This window comes from Heptranchias perlo, chromosome 28, assembly GCF_035084215.1.
Source record: "Heptranchias perlo isolate sHepPer1 chromosome 28, sHepPer1.hap1, whole genome shotgun sequence".
In the NCBI taxonomy this organism is placed as follows: domain Eukaryota; kingdom Metazoa; phylum Chordata; class Chondrichthyes; order Hexanchiformes; family Hexanchidae; genus Heptranchias; species Heptranchias perlo.
The window spans coordinates 6,791,655-6,812,696 of NC_090352.1; the positions used below are offsets into that span (position 1 = coordinate 6,791,655).

Here is a 21,042-nt window from a genome sequence, read left to right on the forward strand (position 1 = left end):
TTGCCAAGCCCTCCAGAATTGTCCTGGAGTCTTCAGGAATTAAGGATTAATCTCCTGGACACTGCTGTGAGCAAACCCAGGAGAAATAATCATAGGGGCATTGAAAAAAAAGTTTATTTTATGTTCTTTGAACGCTTTCATTTATTAGTTATAAGAATATTGGAGATGGGGAAAAAAAGCTGTTTGACTGTGTGGGGCGGTTGGAGGCTGGAGGTCATGTGATGAAACCTCCAGGAATACATCCAACCAGAGTTGGCAACCCTAGGCTGGAGTCACAAATAGGCCAGACTGGATACGACACGTAGAATAGAGGCACCTGAAGAAAAGGGAAGGTTGAAAATGTTTTAAAATAATTTACAAGCAAATGAAGAGGATTATAGCAGGTGACCACTGAATCAATAGGTTGAACCTTCACCTGTCACCCAGAATGGAGTGAGTTCAAATCTTACTGCTACCAGTCGTTGCAACCTGGGTAGGGTAATGTAGTGGTTGTGTTACTGGACTAGTAATCCAGAGAATGCGTGTTCAAATCCCACAATGGCAGTTTGGGAATTTGAATTCAATAAAAAGCTGGTATCAGCAAAAGTGACCAAGAAGCTGTCGGATTGTCATAAAAACCCAACTGGTTCACTAATGTCCTTTAGGGAAGGAAACCTGCCATCCTTACCTGGTCTGGCCTAAATGTGACACCAGTCCCATGCCAATGCGGTTGACTCTTAACTGCCCTCTGAAGTGGCCTAGCAAGACACTCAGTTGTTAGGGATGGGCAATAAATGCTGGTCTTGCCTGTGATACCCACATCCTGAGAATGAATATATTAAAAGAAAACCTGCCGGCTCGCATTGGGTGAGTTGATAGTCAAGACACTTTTCGTTATGCACGCAAAAGCAAGCTGGTGAGACACCATTTTAATTTGAACCTTTTCAATAAATGCAGCTCCGTGTGAAGAATCGCCTGGTTGGACCCTTTATAAAGAGAATCATTGGAAAGATAGCAGGAGAGAGCCCTCGTGAGACAGTAATCAGCTCTAATGTTGCCAAGTAGCAGCTTGTTTCTGTTCTGAAACTTTGAATGCTCAAAATCCTAACACTCTTCACCTTAAAGATTCAAAGTAAGGATGTTCTTACCCTACACTGATACTGAACTCAAAGGATAGCAGAAACAGCAAACTTACCAGGAACAACCACATGAATCATCAGAAGAGTTAGAGAGGTGATTAGGACACCCAGTAGCCAAAGAGAAAGACTCCATCTTTTGAGCTGAATGAATGGACAGTGCCTTGGAGCCATTTCCTTCAGTAGATTTAGATGCAGTTCTCCTCTTGATCATACGCTGCTGTTCAGAGACTGTCGAGTCCTCACGGGGTATGTTGCCTGCACTGAAAACAAACAAGGTTACGTGACGGGCTGCTAATTTTTGAAGTGTGGTGGGGCAGTTCTCTGTGGTGGGCTTTGGGGTTTGGTCTCCATGTTTTCTTACTTGGCAATTTCCTCATATGGGCCTCCACTCAGGGACAATCACTCAAGATGCTCCTCGAAGGGAAGAAACAGCAAGTGCTGCACACTGACCTTCTGTGGTAGCCCTCCTAGCAAATCGGTTTGAGTGTGGCACAGGTAACGGCCTAGGATTAGGTCACTTGCTGGCCTGCTGTCTCCCTTAAGGGTGGCTCGAGTGGATCCAAGGATGGGAAAAATAGAAATGGAAATACCACAAAGAGAAGGAATTACCACGTGCCTGAAACATTTAGCCTTGGTGTAGTCTCTCCAAACCCAGCATACTGCTTCCTGAGCAAGTACCATCAATCCTTTAAAATAGTTAGGAGTGCCCTTTAAAATAATTCACAAAGTGTTCTCCTCAGGGTTGAAAAGATTACACTAGTGGCTTCACTTTTACATTTATTTGTTTAGATGTGTAGATATAAATTATTTTAACAATCACCTGTTCAGAAACAATGGGAGATAATGTGTAGAAATAACTAGTGAATCTGCTTTCATAGAATCATAGAAATTTATGGCACCAAAGGAGGCCATTCGGCCTATCGTGTCTGTGTCAGCCGAAAAAGAGCTATCCAGCCTAATCCCACTTTCCAGCTCTTGGTCCGTAGCCTTGTAAGTTACGGCACTTCAAGTGCAAATCCAAGTGAATCAAGACATTGAACTTTTGAAGAATCAGCATTTACAAAGGTCTGGAATCTCCTCAGAACTGCTCCCAGTCTGTCGCCATAACTTCACCGGAGGTACAGCACAAAACCTGTTTACGTGCAAAGTTACAGCGGCGGAGCGGGAGCGGCTCCGAGAGAACTCCAGGCCACAGTGTCCTATCACGTCTGTCATAAACATCCCAAAATGCTTCAAGTAGACTTTGAAACACAGTCACTGTTGTCATGCGGAGAAAAGTTCCACACGCCAACGCTGGATGAAAGACCAGATGATTTGTCTTTGGTGATTTTGGTTAAGAGAGGAATCTTGTCCAGGACTTCAGGAGAGTTCACAGGTTTTCTTTAAAGGGTATCATAGGATCTCTAGCATGAAGTTAACCTCTCATCCGAAGGATGGCATCTCTGATAATGCAGCACATCCTGAGTACCGCACTGAAGTGTCAACTTCAACCCACTAACTATTGATTCAGCTGCAAGAGTGCTACCAAATGAGCTAGACTAACACTTGAGAGTAAACTTTCTATTCCTGAAACACGGCTTGCTCTGCTAGTGGACTTTCTGAGGTTGGCTCTAGTTAATACGACCAGTGAGCTTCCGCATAGATCGGGCCAGCTACTGGGTGGGGTTTGAATGTCCAGCACTTTGGCTGTTTTCCAGTACTTCAGCCAGCATTTGAAGGGATGTCACTACAAAGGTGTCCCAGGGCCGGCAGATACTGTTGGTACATAATTGTCCAGGTGCTAGCTGATCTCCCTGCCATGCCTTCCTTCATCTTGTACCTCATCAACCATGAAATACTGTTTTTGGGGGCATTTTGAAAGCAATCCCCATCATTAATTTTAAACTATTCTGCCAACTGTCATGGAGCCCTTGTTTGCAGCTAGACACCTTGTTGCTCCAGTAGCTCTGGTAAGTTTGCACTGTAATAGCCCCTTTTAAAATGTTTAAATTCTCATCCTTGTCTTCAAATCCCTCCGCGGCCCCTCCCTATCTCTGTAACCTTCTCCAGCCCTACAACCCTCCGAGATCTCTGCGTTCCTCCAAATCTGGCCTCTTGCGCATCCCTGATTTCCTTCACCCCTCCATTGATGGCCGTGCCTTCAGCTGCCTGGGCCCTAAGCTCTGGAATTCCCTCCCAAAACCCCTCTGCCTCTCTCTCCTCCTTTAAGACGCTCCTTAAAACCTACCTCTTGGACCAAGCTTTTGGTCACCTGTCCTAGTATCTCCTTATGTGGCTCGGTGTCAAATTTTGTTCGGTAACGATCCTGTGAAGCACCTTGGGACCTTTCACTACATTAAAGGCGCTATATAAATGAAAGTTGTTGTTGTTTAAACTCCCCGTGCCTTTAATGGTTTCCCGTTCTGCTAAACTCTTATACATTTTTCAATTAAAGTTGGCTTTCCAGTGATTTTGCAAACATTATTCTTCTGGTTTTGTTTTAACTTAACATAAACATTTCCCAGCATTCTCTGGTGCCAAAAAAGGAAAAACGCAAAAACAAACAGAAAATTAGCAGGAATGTTTTTTTTTAAAAATGCACTTAAAAGTCACTGAGAAAAAAAAGACATGAAAAGTATACACCAAAAGCAGTGTCTGTCATTTTAAGATCTCTTGTGCACGCTGAGCCTCCCATTACACTCACTCTATCTGGGCAAACTGTGTGGACTGAGCATACAATGAGATCCCATTGTAAATGATGGGAAATCAAACCCCCTCTCATTTGCATGGATTTTTCACTGTTTTTAAATATTAAAAGGAAACTCTCACACAAAATGGAAATTATATTCCTAATGGAGTCACATGTGAAACTTTGGGGTCAAAGTCAGCCCAGAAGGATGGGATGTCTTCTTTCTGTAGTGGCTGCTAACAATCTCAGATAAAGGATCATTTGAACCCACTTCCCAGAAGAATAAAGCCTATTCAATATTCAGCATTAAAACATGGGAAATCTCACTCGGTGAGGGCACGAGGGTAAATTCTGTAGGAAATGGAACAGTTGCACTGATGGGGTGCAGGGCATCTGCTGAGTTTTTTTATTTTGCAAACTCTCAGGGTAAGGCGGAGCGAGTTCTGCATTTGGATCTGCCCCTGCCATACCTGCCCCAGGAGAACTCTGGTCTGCCATTGAACGCAAAGTTTAAGCAAGAAATTCGATCCCCCAGCACTGCTATCCTTCATCCAGATCAATAAAAACACCAAAGTTGACATCTTCAATGGGCATTGAGCACTGATCAATGTATTTACTGTACAGCTGTAATCTCTTATTGTACAAAATTATCCTGCTCCTCAAAACATTCAAAAAACCTAATGGTTGCAGCCAAGATTTTGACCTTTCCAACACATTGCAGTGCTGCTTTCACATCATGGGGATAAAGGACAGTTTCATTACTCATTATTAAAATTAGTCACCAGAATGATACCAGGGCTTAAAGGATTAAGTTATAAGGAGAGGTTGCATAAGCTTGGCTTGTGTTCTTTTGAGTTTAGAAGGTTGAGCGGTGATTTAATCGAGTTGTTTAAAATGCTAAAAGGATTCAATAGGGTAGATACAGAGAAACTATTTCATCTGATGGGGGAGTCCAGAACAAGAGGGCACAATCTTAAAATTAGAGCTCGGCCATTCAGGAGTGAAATCAGGAAGCACTTTTTCACACAAAGAAAACTGGAACTCTCTCCCCCAAAAGGCTGTGGATGCTGGGACAATCGATATTTTCAAGACTGAGATCGACAGATTTTTATTAGGTAATGATATCGAGGGATATGGATTGAAGGTGGGTAAATGGAGTTGAAGTACACATCAGCCATGATCTAATTGAATGACGGAGTAGGCTCGAGGGGCTGAATGGCGTACTCCTGATCCCATGACCCTTTCTAACTACTACATGGTCTTATCTACCACAAGAACATAAGAAATAGGAGCAGGAGTAGGCCATACAGCCCCTCAAGCCTGTCCAGCCATTCAATAAGATCATGGCTGATCTTTGGCCTCAACTCCACTTTCCCGCCCGATCCCCATATCCCTTGATTCCAAAAATCTCTCAGTCTTGAATATACTCGACGACTGAGCATCCACAGTCCTCTGGGATAGAGAATGCCAAAGATTCACAACCCTCTGAGTGAAGAAATTCCTCCTCATTTCAGCCTTAAATGGCCAACCCTTTATCCTGAGGCTATGCTCCCTAGTTCTAGACTCGCCAGCCAGGGGAACCAACCACTCAGTATCTACCTCGTCAAGCCCCCTCAGAATCTTGTATGTTTCAATGAGATCACCTCACATTCTTCTAAACTCCAGAGAGTATAGTCCATCCTACTTAATCACGCCTCATAGGACAACGCTCTCATCCCAGGGATCGATCTAGTGAATCTTCGTTGCACCGCATCCAAGGCAAGTATATCCTTCCTTAGATAAGGAGACCAAAACTGTACACAGTACTCTAGGTGTGGTCTCACCAAAGCCCTGTACATTTTTAGCAAGACTTCCTTACTCTTGTACTCCAACCCCCTTGCAATAAAGGCCAACATGCCATTTGCCTTCCTAATTGCTTGCTGTACCTGCATGCTAATTTTTTGTGTTTCTTGTATGAGGTCACCCAGATTTCTCTGAACACCAACATTTAATAGTTTCTCACCATTTAAAAAATATACTCTACCTGACGTGTGACTAATACAGAACTCTACCTAATGCAAGACTAATACAGGACTAATACAGGACTCTACCTAACGAGAGTAATACACAAATCTACTTAACATAAGACTAATACACAATCCCATCTAACACGAGATTAATACACGACTCTACCTAACATGAGACTAATGCACGACCCTACCTAACACGAGACTAATACAGGACTGCACCGAACAAGAGAGTAATACATATCTCTACCTAACATGAGATTAATACACAACCCTACCTAATATAAGATTAATTCACGACCCTACCTAATATGAGATTAATTCACGACTCTACCTAACGCAAGGATAATACAGGACTCTATCTAACGAGAGTAATTCACAAATCTGACTAAGGCGAGACTAATACCCGATGCTACTTAACACGAGACTAATACACGACTCTACCTAACGCAAGATTCATAAACGAATCTATCTAATGCAAGACAAATACACGTCTGTACTTAACTTTGAGTCAAATATACAACTACCTAACAGAAGACTAATACACAAATCTACCTAACATGAGAATAATACATGACTCTACCTAATGCAAGACTAATACAGCAGACTACATAACGAGACTTATATACGACACTACCTAATGCGAGACTAATACACGACTCTAACTAATGCAAGACGAATACAGGACTCTACCTAACGAGAGTAATTCACAAATCTAACTAACACGAGACTCATACACAATCCTACCTAACACGAGACTAATACATGACTCTACCTAACGCGAGACTAATACATGACAGTACTTAACTTGAGTCTAATACATGACTATCTAACACAAGACTAATACAAGACTTTACCTAACATGAGAGTAATACACAACTCTATCTCACGACACAAAACTAGGTGGGATTGTGAGTTGTGAGGAGGATGCAAAGAGGATTCAAGGCGATTTAGACAAGTTGAGTGAGTGGGCAAATACATGGCAGATGCAGTATAATGTGGATAAATGTGAAGTTATCCACTTCGGAAGGAAAAACAGAAAGGCAGAGTATTATATAAACGGTGATAGATTGGGAAATGTTGATGTACAAAGGGACCTGGGTGTCCTTGTACGCCAGTCACTGAAAGCAAACATGCAGGTGCAGCAAGCAGTTAGGAAGGCAAATGGTGTTGGCCTTCATTGCAAGAGGATTTGAGTACAGGAGCAAGGATGTCTTACTGCAGTTATACAGGGCCTTAGTGAGACCACACCCTGGAGTATTGTGTGCAGTTTTGGTCTCCTTACCTAAGAAAGGATATACTTGCCATAGAGGGAGCGCAGCGAAGGTTCACCAGACTGATTCCTGGGATGGCAGGACTATCGTATGAGGAGAGATTGGGTCGACTCGGCCTGTATTCATTCGAGTTTAGAAGAATGAGAGGGGATCTCATTGAAACATATAAAATTCTGACAGGGCTAGACAGATTAGATGCAGGGAGGATGTTTCCCCTGGCTGGGGGGTCTAGAATGAGGGGTCACAGTCTCAGGATACGGGATAGGACACGGGGTAGGAGATAAGGAGAAATTTTTTCATTCAGAGGGTGGTGAACCTGTGGAATTCTCTACCACAGAAGGCTGTGGAGGCCAAGTCACTGAACATATTTAAGAAGGAGCTAGATAGATTCCTAGACACAAAAGGCATCAAGGGGTATGGGGAGAGAGCAGGAATATGGTATTGAGATAGAGGATCAGCCATGATCATATTGAATGGTGGAGCAGGCTCGAAGGGCTGAATGGCCTACTCCTGCTCCTATTGTCTATGTTTCTATGACTCTATCTAACATGAGACTAATACATGCGAAAATATATGAACATACGAATTAAAAGCAAGGAGTCGGCCATTCGGACCCTCAAGCCTGCTCTGCCATTTGGTAAGATCATGGCTGCTCTGATTGTGACTTCAACCCTACTTTCCTATCTATCTATAATTCGGGACTCTACCAAACACGAGACTCAAAAAACTATATTGAGAGATTTATCACACAAAAAACCTCAAGTAAATCCATCAGGAGAAGTAGGGAAAAATTCAAGTTGCTGAAAAATATTAATAATTTTCCACAAAATAGGAAGAGAAGATAGTAAATAGCGCAGAAATTGCCCAAAAAAGTTAAGATATTTTATGTAAACCCTTAACAAAAGCCGGTAAATATTTGCCCGTAACAACATTACAGAAACTTCTCTGTGGCTGGGCACCAGTTCAACTCATGTAAATGTAATATCTTGCAGATAAAACATCCTCATACCTCAAGTGTTTCCTGTCACTTTCAAATTCCCTTCACCAATAAACTTATTCATCTCTTCCTTCTGAATCTCTTAGAACACTCAGTGCTGTCAAACATTGTAAATCAAAATGAGGTTTCTGTATTGGCCTAAATTGCAAGTTTGGAGAAAGATCGTGACAGCTTAATAACACAATGTTGGTCTGACAGACAAGGATATGTTATTGTATCCTCACAGCTTAGGGGCTTTATATTGAAGTCGCCATTAAAAATGATATTTGAGTCTGAGAGAACGCTGTGTTAACTCTTTACAGAACAGCACAGCCATTTCTGTTCTTAAATGATGAAACAGTCCAAATTTACATGTTTAAAAATTAATAGAGATAGTAAGAATTGAAAAATGCTGTATATTTATTTTACTCCACTTTCTGTAGTGTAGCATTAGAAACTCACAGCAAAGTGTCCTAATGGATTATGGAAAATAGGCTGCTTGGTCTGATATAGAGGTAAGGTTGGGGGGGAATTTTCACAGCAGTGCGGGGGGGGGTGAATTTTCACGGCTGGGGGGCAAATTTTCACGGCGGGGGGTGAATGTTCACAGCAGGGGGGTTGAATTTTCACGGCGGGGGGGCTGAATTTTCATGACGGGGGGGTGAATGTTCACGGCAGTGGGGGGGTTGAATTTTCAAGGTGGGAGGGTGAATTTTCGTGGCGGGGGGGGAGTTTTCACATGGGGTTCTCCCGCTTGCCTACTGTAACTTTAGTGGAAGAGCCACTAAAGTCATGTGAAAATGGCGAAAGCACTGTTAACGCCATTTTTCTAATGTCTCCACAATTCTTTCGCCGAAGTTATGGTGGATGAATGAAAGAGATTTACCCCCATAGAAATATAGAAATTTTAGCACAGGAGGCCATTCTAGGGATTGATTTTACACAATCCCAATTTACTGCTTTCTCCCTGTACCCTTTTATACTCTTCTTTGAGTAATTAATTATTCAGTATCTTTCTGATTGCTGGAATCGATTTAGCATCGATCACCACTTATCGCAAACAGTCCATATTTTGATAACTCTGTGAAAAGAACTTTCCTCTGATCTCCCCCTTTCTGTAACCAGTGCTTATCTGAGATCATGGCCTCATGCCTTCAACTTCGCACTGAGGACACCGTCCAACGTGTTGTGTGGCACTGCCACCGTACTAAATGGGATAGATTCAGAACAGATCTAGCAGCTCAAAACTGGGCATCCATGAGGCGCTGTGGGCCATCAGCAGCAGCAGAATTGTATTCCAGCACAATCTGTAACCTCATGGCCTGGCATATTCCTCACTCTACCATTACCAAAAATCTAGGGGATCAACCCTGGTTCAATGAGGAGTGTAGAAGAGCATGCCAGGAGCAGCACCAGGCGTACCTAAAAATGAGATGCCAACCTGGTGAAGCTATAACACAGGACGACATGCATGCTAAACAGCAGAAGCAACATGCTATAGACAGAGCTAAGCGATTCCACAACCAACGGATCAGATCAAAGCTCTGCAGCCCTGCCACATCCAGTCGTGAATGGTGGTGGACAATTAAACAACTAACGGGAGGAGGAGGCTCTGTAAACATCCCCATCCTCAATGATGGCGGAGTCCAGCACTTGAGTGCAAGAGACAAGACTGAAGCGTTTGCAACCATCTTCAGCCAGAAGTGCCGAGTAGATGATCCATCTCAGCCTCCTCCTGAGGTCCCCACCATTACAGAAGCCAGTCTTCAGCCAATTCGATTCACTCCACATGATATCAAGAAACAGCTGAGTGCACTGGATACAGCAAAGGCTATGGGCCCCGGCAAAATCCCGGCTGTAGTGTTGAAGACTTGTGCTCCACAACTAGCTGTGCCTCTAGCCAAACTGTTCCAGTACAGCTACAACACTGGCATCTACCCGACAATGTGGAAAATTGCCCAGTGATGTCCTGTCCACAAAAAGCAGGACAAATCCAATCCGGCCAATTACCGCCCCATCAGTCTACTCTCAATCATCAGCAAAGTGATGGAAGGTGTTGTCGACAGTGCTATCAAGCGGCACTTACTCACCAATAACCTGCTCACCAATGCTCAGTTTGGGTTCCGCCAGGACCACTCGGCACCAGACCTCATTACAGCCTTGGTCCAAACACGGACATAAGAGCTGAATTCCAGAGGTGAGGTGAGAGTGACTGCACTTGACATCAAGGCAGCATTTGACCGAGTGTGGCACCAAGGAGCCCTAGTAAAATTGAAGTCAATGGGAATCAAGGGAAAAACTCTCCAGTGGCTGGAGTCATACCTAGCACAAAGGAAGATGGTGGTGGTTGCTGGAGGCCAATCATCTCAGCCCCAGGACATTGCTGCAGGAGTTCCTCAGGGCAGTGTCCTTGGCCCAACCATCTTCAGCTGCTTCATCAATGACTTTCCCTCCATCATAAGGTCAGAAATGGGAATGTTCGCTGATGATTGCACAGTGTTCAGTTCCATTCGCAAGCCTTTCCAATATCTACAAGGCACAAGTCAGGAGTGTGATGGAATACTCTCCACTTGCTTGGATGAGTGCAGCTCCAACAACACTCAAGAAGCTCGACACCATCCAGGACAAAGCAGCCCGCTTGATTGGCACCCCATCCACCACCGGCGCACAGTGGCTGCAGTGTGTACCATCCACAGGATGCACTGCAGCAACTCGCCAAGGCTTCTTCGACAGCACCTCCCAAACCCACGACCTCTACCACCTAGAAGGACAAGGGCAACAGGCACATGGGAACAACACCACCTGCACGTTCCCCTCCAAATCACACACCATCCTGACTTGGAAATACATCACCATTCCTTCATCGTCGCTGGGTCAAAATCCTGGAACTCCCTTCCTCACAGAACCTTCACCACACGGACTGCAGCAGTTCAAGATGGCGGCTCACCACCACCTTCTCAAGGGCTATTAAGGATGGGCAATAAATGCTGGCCTTGCTAGCAACGCCCACATCCCATGAACGAATAAAAAAAACTCACTTAACCAATGGAAATAATCGATCTTTTTTTTCTTGCCTATAACTTTTATCATTTTGAACAACTCTATCAACCCCCCCTCCCCCCAATATTCTCAGTTGAATTTCCTTGTAATTCAGTCCTCTCATTTCATTCTGGTACAGTGGGGTAGATTTTGACTTTGTGCGATAGTGTATAATGGGTGACAGTGAGTCGGCAGCCCGTTTTACATCTCTCCCCATTTTTATTTCCATTGAAGTTAGTGCAAATAAAAATGGGGAGAGATGTAACACAGGCTGCCGACTCGCTTTCACTCGTTTCACACTGTCCCATAAAATCAAAATCAACCCCAGTACTCTAAATGTGATCTAATCAGCCCTTTGCAATATTAACTTCTTTGCTTTTGAGTTCAATTCCTGGTGATAGAAACCGTAGACTTCCACTTGCCTTTTAATGGCTTTTTAAAAACTTGTTCACCCATGTTTAAGGATTTATATATTTGGATCCCTGGATCCCTTTGTTCTTCCATTCATTTGAGACATTTACCATTTAAGGTATATTTATAGTCATCATTCTTGTTCCCAAAATGAATTATCTCACATTTTCTATGTTAAACTGTACCTGCCACTTATCTGCACATGATCTTAGCCTGTTTATGTCCTTTATTCCCGTGTATTCTTACTGGCAATTTCCCTGTTTGGTATCATCAGCAAGTTTTGATATCCATCCCTTTATGTCTACATTCAGATTATTTATGAATGTGAACAAAAGTGACCCCAGCACCAATCTCTGGGGCACCCCATGAGCTGCTGCCTACAACTTGAGAAGCAGCTGTTTCCTACAGCCTGTTTCTATCTGCTTTTCAGACATCTCTTTCTCCACAGAGCCTAATGTTCAGAACCAATTTTTTCTGCACCCTTTTTATCAAATGCTTTCTGGAAGACTATATTACCACATCCCCCCTTGTCTAAGATGCACAGACTTGAATGGTCCTGAGCTTAACCACTGGCTGTGTGGAGTAAGCTGATCACAGCCAAGGTGGCAATTAAAGGAGCTGCAAATTGGTCCAGAGCGTCTTGGCTGGGGAAAAATCCGGCAGAGTTCACACTTGTGCTGGTAAATGGACCTTTGATCAATCTTTTTCCCAAAAGCACATCTTGATAAAGTTTGGATGAGATTGGAGTGGAAAGGCAGAAACCTCTGCGAAACTGAGATGCTGCTGAGAGTGAAGAGAAACAAATAACTTCTGTGAGCTGCAATAAGGCTAGGCCTTTCATTATATTGTCATAAGGATTCTAGGGTGATTCATTTGACGGACTTTTGCTTGAAATTGCTATGAAGAGCAGCAATGTAACTGCAAACTCCTTTCGGCAAGCAGTGTTGCCATGGTTTCATTAAAATGTAACGGGAGTCTGAAATTTTCATTCTATGTCCAGTTAAACTTTAGAAAGACGCCAGCAGTACGATTATAAATTTTGACCTTCCAAATTCGGGTTGCGCCTGGAAAGAGAATTCTGAGTTGGTTAACCCTTGGAGGAAGTATTGGTGTTTACAGGTTTTCAATTCCCCATCGTACTCCCACTCTGACCTCTCTATCTTTGACCTTCAATGCTGGTCCAATGAAGCTCAATGCAAGCTTAAGGAACAACACCTTAAGTTTATATTAGGTACTTTGGCCTTAATATAGACTTCAATAACTTTAGACCTTAACGAGCTCCCACTTTCTTTAGGGCAGGATGGGTGTGTCAGCATTTCTAGGCTGTAGAGAGACGGGTTGGCACGGCAGTCTGCACCCTTGCTGTTGGCCTTCATTTTTCTTCTCAGGCTGCTGGATTCTGTTCTGCTTTGCCAGCACCGCACGTTTCCATTTCCGAATTGCCTCACACCCACCACTTCAACTATTCACACATTCTCCCAGTCTCTTAAGTGTCTTTAATTTTTTTTATTATGTTGCTTCCAATTGTTTCATTTTAGCCACTGAGCCATTTCCTGTTTTCCTTTTAAGCACTTTACAGGCCATTCTACTTCCTCTGTGTGTCTGTATGTGTATCTGCACGTGTGTGTATGTGTGTGTGTGTATGTGTATCTGCACGTGTCTGTGTATGTGTATCTGCATGTGTGTGTATGTGTATCTGCATGTGTGTGTATGTTTATGTGTATATGCACGTGTGTGTATGTGTATGTGTATCTGCACGTATGTGTGTGTGTCTATGTGTATCTGCACATGTGTGTGTATGTGTGCTGTATGTCTATCTGCACGTGTGTATGTGTGTTGTATGTGTGTATGTGTATGTGTGTGTGTGTATGTGTGTATGTGTAAGTGTGCTGTGTGTGTATGTGTGTATGTGTGTGTGTATGTGTGTGTGTGTATGTGTGTATGTATGTGTGTGTGTGTATGTGTGTATGTGTGTGTATGTGTGTGTGTGTATGTATGTGTGTGTGCATGATTTCCGTTTCCCTTTCTTTTGTTCCTTTTTAAATACTGTTCATCTGCAATGTTTTCCAGTGCAGAATAAAGGTTACATGTGAAATATTAACTTGTCTGTTTTCGCCAGATGCTGACTGGCCTACTGAGTGTATCCAGAACTTTCTGTTTCTGTCTCTATAGTTTGCACTGTTTGATCTTTCTATTTATGACTCCTAGACAATTGCTGGGGCCTAGACTAAGCCTATCTCATAAGCACCTTGTAGGCATACCCCAGTCTTGGAATTTAAATGCAGCCTATGTTCAGCAATAATGTAAAGAAGGCACTTCATAAAGCTGTATTAAACTCCCAAATAAAGCTTCATAGCATCCTAATAATGTAATATCATATCAGGTGCTAGTATAAGTTATCACATCACAACAGTGTCATCTGCACCTCTTGTAACATACTCCCAGGTATCACTTGCTGTAACACAGCCCTAGGTATTTGTAATTGTATATTTCCCTAAAATAGAAACTAGAACTATTTGAAAGGAGAAACAAAGGCTGGATTCTCTCCTCAGCCTGGTGCGTGGGAGAGTCTAGCCTGCAGACACCCATCGTGAACACCTTTAGTGCTGCTCCTTCAACGTACTAATAGGACATATGTTTGAGCAGCGTGGGAAATGTAGAATTGCTTCATCTCACCACAGATCACCTTGGTTGAGATCAGCAAAACACAAGTGAAGTGTCAACAGTTCAATCATCCACTGGTTAAGGGCAGTGTCCCAGGCCCAACCATCTTCAGCTGCTTCATCAATGACCTTCCCTCCATCATAAGGTCAGAAATGGGGATGTTCGCTGATGATTGCACAGTGTTCAGTTCCATTCGCAACCCCTCAAATAATGAAGCAGTCCAAGCCCGCATGCAGCAAGACCTGGACAACATCCAGGCTTGGGCTGATAAGTGGCAAGTAACATTCGTGCCAGACAAGTGCCAGGCAAGGACCATCTCCAGCAAGAGAGAGTCTAACCACCTTCCCTTGACATTCAACGGTATTACCATCGCCGAATCCCCCACCATCAACATCCTGGGGGTCACCATTGACCAGAAACTTAACTGGACCAGCCACATAAATACTGTGGCTACGAGAGCAGGTCAGAGGCTGGGTATTCTGCGGCGAGTAATTCATCTCCTGACTCCCCAAAGCCTTTCCACCACCTACAAGGCACAAGTCAGGAGTGTGATGGAATACTCTCCACTTGCCTGGATGAGTGCAGCTCCAACAGCATTCAAGAAGTTTGACACCATCCAGGACGAAGCAGCCCGCTTGATTGGCACCCCATCCACCATCCTAAACATTCACTCCCTTCACCACCGGCGCACAGTGGCTGCAGTGTGTACCATCCACAGGATGCACTGCAGCAACTCACCAAGGCTTCTTCGACAGCACCTCCCAAACCCACGACCTTTACCACCTGGAAGGACAAGGGCAGCAGGCACTTGGGAACAACACCACCTGCACGTTCCCCTCCAAGTCACACACCATCCCGACTTGGAAATATATCACCGTTCCTTCATCGCTGCTGTGTCAAAACGCTGGAACTCCCTTCCTAACAGCACTGTGGGAGAACCTTCACCACACGGACTGCAGCGGTTCAAGAAGGCGGCTCACCACCACCTTCTCAAGGGCAATTAGGGATGGGCAGTAAATGCTGGCCTCGCCAGCGACGCCCACATCCCATGAATGAATAAAAAAAAACCTTACAGTTAGTGTTCAGGTTCAGGATAGGTAGGCATCACAAATGGATCAGAAAGACACAGTAGTCTAAACACTTATTCTTATACAATAGTGTTTAATCCATCTTTCTTCATGCTGTTACACACCTAATAGAATAAAAGAAAAACAGTCAATGTACCCCCAATTTTATCTTAACCCATCTGGCAAGAACGGGGAGGGTTCGGATCTGACCCCCAACTTACTCCCCGCTCGATTTTAAGTAAATGGAGCGTAAAATCGGGCGGGCTATCAATTAGACGTCAAACCCACCCAGTTCTCACCTGGTGGACTAGGTTAGAATCGGAGCTTAAAACTTCTTCAAGCACACCACACCAGAGATAGCAACAATGACAGTCTGTGACCCCAAAGTAAAAACATGATCAATGGCAAGGCTTTGGTCATGTCTCACAACGTGGACTAAGAATGGCTCATAAAGTCCATTCCTTCCAAAGGCCATGTTCAGATTCCTTATCGTGGAGCTTACCCAACTCCTGGCATCACATTGAAACTGTGGGCCGCTACTCGCCCCGGTGATCACCATGCCTGGCCCTGGACTTACTGTAGACCCGGTGCCGGTGTTTCCACTGGCTGACCTTCCTCCTCTTAGTGACTGGCGCACTGCCTCTTGCCACAACGAGCACCCCCAGTATGCTGGGTGCGTCCCGATGGTGCATGATTTCGCCTGGTCCTCTTGTGCCATCAGTATCGGCGCGGCAGTTGCTGCTCCCATTGGGTTTACACCTGAATCCAGGAGTAAACCAATTTCTAGGCCATTATATCATTGGTGTTTGTGGGGCCTTGCCGTGGGCTAATTGATTGCTGCATTTTCTTACAAAACAACAGTTATTACACTTCAAGACAATTCACTGGCTATGGAGTGCTTTGGGATGTCCTCAGGATGCGAAAAGTGTTTTTAAATGCAAGTTTGTTCTTTTCTCAGTTATATGTTTTTGTAACATTTTGTGCTGTTCAAAACAAGGGATGTCTTATCTAGGGAATGAAGATTTTTCACATACGGCTTTAGTATCAAACACTCTCAAATCAATGGCATGAAGCAATACAGATTAAAGATCACTTTCCACGACTTGACGATATGACTTACTCCCACCCCTGAAGTACATACTGCGCAAGGATTAGCACTTTCCACAGGATTTGTCCTTATGCTATTTTGGAGCAAAAGTGCCAAAGTTAATATCAACCCATACCCAGTTGAAGGAAGCCTTGACCCCTTGATGCAGAGCAATCTCACTTCACAGAAAATCCTTACAACTAGGACATACACAGCATCTCCCCTCATCAGATGGGCCTGAATTTAAGTATCAAAGATGCAAGTTTGTTCTTTTCTCAGTTATATGTTTTTGTAACATTTTGTGCTGTTCAAAACAAGGGATGTCTTATCTAGGGAATGAAGATTTTTCACATACGGCTTTAGTATCAAACACTCTCAAATCAATGGCATGAAGCAATACAGATTAAAGATCACTTTCCACGACTTGACGATATGACTTACTCCCACCCCTGAAGTACATACTGCGCAAGGATTAGCACTTTCCACAGGATTTGTCCTTATGCTATTTTGGAGCAAAAGTGCCAAAGTTAATATCAACCCATACCCAGTTGAAGGAAGCCTTGACCCCTTGATGCAGAGCAATCTCACTTCACAGAAAATCCTTACAACTAGGACATACACAGCATCTCCCCTCATCAGATGGGCCTGAATTTAAGTATCAAAGATAAAATGAACAGGCTCTAATTTACTACAGTCCGTTCTAATGACAATACTCTAACTCAGTCCCATATAAAACAGACCACCAACTTCTCAAGGGTAAGTAGGGATGGGCAATAAATTTCCAGTGATGCAAATTGCCCGAAAATAACTATAAAAAAAATAAGGACAGTACTCTTACTCACCCTTCTATGTAATCCCATATAATGACAGTGCTCTAATGAATCACACAAGGTAATCCCGTCTAATGACAGTGCTCTGATTAATCGCACTATGTAATACCATCAAATGACAGTGTTCTAATTAACAGCACTATGCAACTCCAACTAATCACAGAGCTCTAATTAACCACACTACACAATCCCATCTAAAGATAGTGCTCTAATTAATCACAATAGGCAATATCGTCTAAAGATAGTGCTCTAATTAACCGCACGATGCAATCCCATCTAATGACCGTCCTCTAATTAATCACGCTATGCAATCCCATCTAAAGATAGTGCTCTAATTAATCACAATAGGCAATACCGTCTGATGACCATCCTCTAATTAACCGCACTACACAATCCCATCTAATGAACGTCCTCTAATTAACCACACTACACAATCCCATCTAATGACCGTCCTCTAATTAACCGCACTACACAATCCCATCTAAAGATAGTGCTCTAATTAATCACAATAGGCAATATCGTCTGATGACCGTCCTCTAATTAACCGCACTACACAATCCCATCTAAAGATAGTGCTCTAATTAATCACAATAGGCAATATCGTCTGATGACCGTCCTCTAATTAACCGCACGATGCAATCCCATCTAATGACAGAACTTTTAATTAACCGGTCTATGCCATCAGTTCTAATGACCGTCCTCTAATTAACCGCACTATGCAATCCCGTCTAATGACCGTCCTCTAATTAACCGCACTATGCAATCCCATCTAATGACCGTCCTCTAATTAACCGCAGTATGCAATCCCGTCTAATGACCGTCCTCTAATTAATCACACTACACAATCCCATCTAATGACCGTCCTCTAATTAACCGCACTATGCAATCCCGTCCAATGACAGTCCTCTAATTAACCGCACTATGCAATCCCGTCTAATGACCGTCCTCTAATTAACCGCAGTATGCAATCCCGTCTAATGACTGTCCTCTAATTAACCGCACTATGCAATCCCGTCTGATGACCGTCCTCTAATTAACCGCACGATGCAATCCCATCTAATGACAGGACTTTTAATTAACCGGTCTATGCCATCAGTTCTAATGGCAGTCCTCTAATTAACCGTAGTATGCAATCCCGTCTAATGACCGTCCTCTAATTAACCGCACTATGCAATCCCGTCTAATGACCGTCCTCTAATTAACCGCACTATGCAATCCCGTCTAATGACCGTCCTCTAATTAACCGCAGTATGCAATCCCGTCTAATGACCGTCCTCTAATTAATCACACTACACAATCCCATCTAATGACCGTCCTCTAATTAACCGCACTATGCAATCCCGTCTAATGACCGTCCTCTAATTAACCGCAGTATGCAATCCCGTCTAATGACCGTCCTCTAATTAATCACACTACACAATCCCATCTAATGACCGTCCTCTAATTAACCGCACTATGCAATCCCGTCTAATGACCGTCCTCTAATTAACCGCAGTATGCAATCCCGTCTAATGACCGTCCTCTAATTAATCACACTACACAATCCCATCTAATGACCGTCCTCTAATTAACCGCACTATGCAATCCCGTCCAATGACAGTCCTCTAATTAACCGCACTATGCAATCCCGTCTAATGACCGTCCTCTAATTAACCGCAGTATGCAATCCCGTCTAATGACTGTCCTCTAATTAACCGCACTATGCAATCCCGTCTAATGACCGTCCTCTAATTAACCGCAGTATGCAATCCCGTCTAATGACAGTCCTCTAATTAATCACACTACACAATCCCATCTAATGACCGTCCTCCAATTAACTGCACTCCCCAATCCCATCTAATGAAAGTCCTCTAATTAACCATACCATGCAATTCCATCTAATGACAGCGATCTAATTAACCGCACTATGCAATCTATCCTAATACAGTACTAATGACATCATCTAATTAACCGCATTACGCAATACCATCTAAAGAGAGTACTGTAATTAACCGCACTATCCATTCCCATCTAAAGACAGTCCTCTAATTAACCGCAATATGCAATCCAGTCTAAAGATAGTTCTCTAAATAACTGCACTATGCAATCCCATCTAATGACAGTCCTCTAATTAACCACACTATGCAATCCCATCTATTCACAGTGCTCTAATTAACAGCACCATATAATCCCATCTAATGACAGAACTCTAATTAACCACACCAAGCAATCCTGCCTAATACAGTATGAATGGCAGTCCTCTAATTAACCGCACAATGAAATCCCATCTAAAGACAGTGCTCTAACTAACTTTACTATGCAATACCGTCTAATGGCAGTCCGCTAATTAACCGCACTATGCAATCTCATCTAACGACAGTGCTCTAGTTAACTCCACAATGCAATCCCATCTAATGACAGTCCCTCTAATTAATCGCACTATGAAATCTCGTCTAATGTCAGTCCTTTAATTAACCGCACGATGCATTCCCATCTAAAAAAAGTGCTCTAATAAACCACACTGTGCAATACCATTTAATGACAGTCCTCTAGTTAACGGCATTATGCAATCCCATCTAACGACAGAGCTCTAAATAACCGGAATATGCAATTCCAACTAATCACAGTCCCCTAATTAACCGGACTATGCTATCCCATGTAATGAAAGTACTCCAATTAACCGCGCTTTGCAATCCCATCTAATAACAGTCCTCTAATTAACCGTAATATGCAATCCCATCTAATGACAGTCCTATAATTAACCGGACTATGCTATACCATGTAATGAAAGTACTGTAATTAACCGCACTATGCAATACCATCTAATGACAGTTCTCTAATTAACTGGACTATGCTATCTCATCTAATGTCAGTCCTCTAATTAACCACAATATGCAATCCCATGTAATGACAGTCCTCTAATTAACGGCACTATGCAATTCCATCTAATCACAGTCCCCCAATTAACCGGACAATGCTATCCCATGTAATGAAAGTACTGTATTTAACCACACTATGCCATCGCGTCTAACGACCTTGCTGTAATTAACTGCACTATGCAATGCCGTTAAATGAGAGTCCTATAATTAACTGGACTATGCATTCCCATCCAATGACAGTCCTATAATTAACCACACTATGCAATCCTGTCTAATGACACTGCTCTGATTAACCACACTATTAATCCCATCTAATGACAGTGCTCTAATTAACCACACTATGCTATCCCCTCTAATGACAAACTCTAATTAACCGCTCTATGCCATCAGGTCTAATGACAGTGCTCGAATTAATCGCAATATGCAATCCCATCTAACGACAATCCTCTAATTAAATGCACCTTGCAATCCCATCTATTGACAGAGGTCTAATTAATCACACTATGCAATCTCGTCTAATGTCAGCCCTCTAATTAACCGCACTATGCAATCCCTTCTAATGACAGTCCGCTAATTAACTGCACGCTTAATCCTATCTAATGATAACCCTATAATTAATCACAATATGCGGATGAGGGTAACGCAGTGGATGTGGTATACATGGATTTCAGTAAGGCCTTCGATAAAGTCCCCCACAGGAGACTGGTCAAGAAGGTACGAGCCCATGGAATCCAGGGTGCCTTGGCACTTTGGATACAAAACTGGCTTAGTGGCAGAAGGCAGAGGGTGATGGCCGAAGGTTGTTTTTGTGACTGGAAGCCTGTGGCCAGTGGGGTACCACAGGGATCGGTGCTGGGTCCCTTGCTGTTTGTGGTCTACATTAATGACTTGGATATGAATGTAAAAGGTATGATCAGTAAGTTCGCTGATGATACAAAGATTGGTAGGGTGGTAAATAGCGAGGAGGATAGCCTCAGTCTGCAGGACGATATAGATGGGTTGGTCAGATGGGCGGAACAGTGGCAAATGGAATTTAACCCGGAA

General features: G+C 43.3%; 1 protein-coding gene across 1 annotated transcript in view; it reads right to left on the minus strand.

Moving 5' to 3' along the window:
- LOC137344809 (scavenger receptor cysteine-rich domain-containing group B protein) overlaps nt 1-21,042 on the minus strand; it is a 104,148-nt gene that overhangs the window by 30,522 nt on the left and 52,584 nt on the right. Inside the window, exon 2 of the mRNA XM_068007977.1 lies at nt 1,175-1,378. Coding sequence (XP_067864078.1) covers nt 1,175-1,289 — 115 coding nt within the window. The 5' untranslated portion in view covers nt 1,290-1,378. The remainder of the gene's footprint in view (nt 1-1,174; nt 1,379-21,042) is intronic.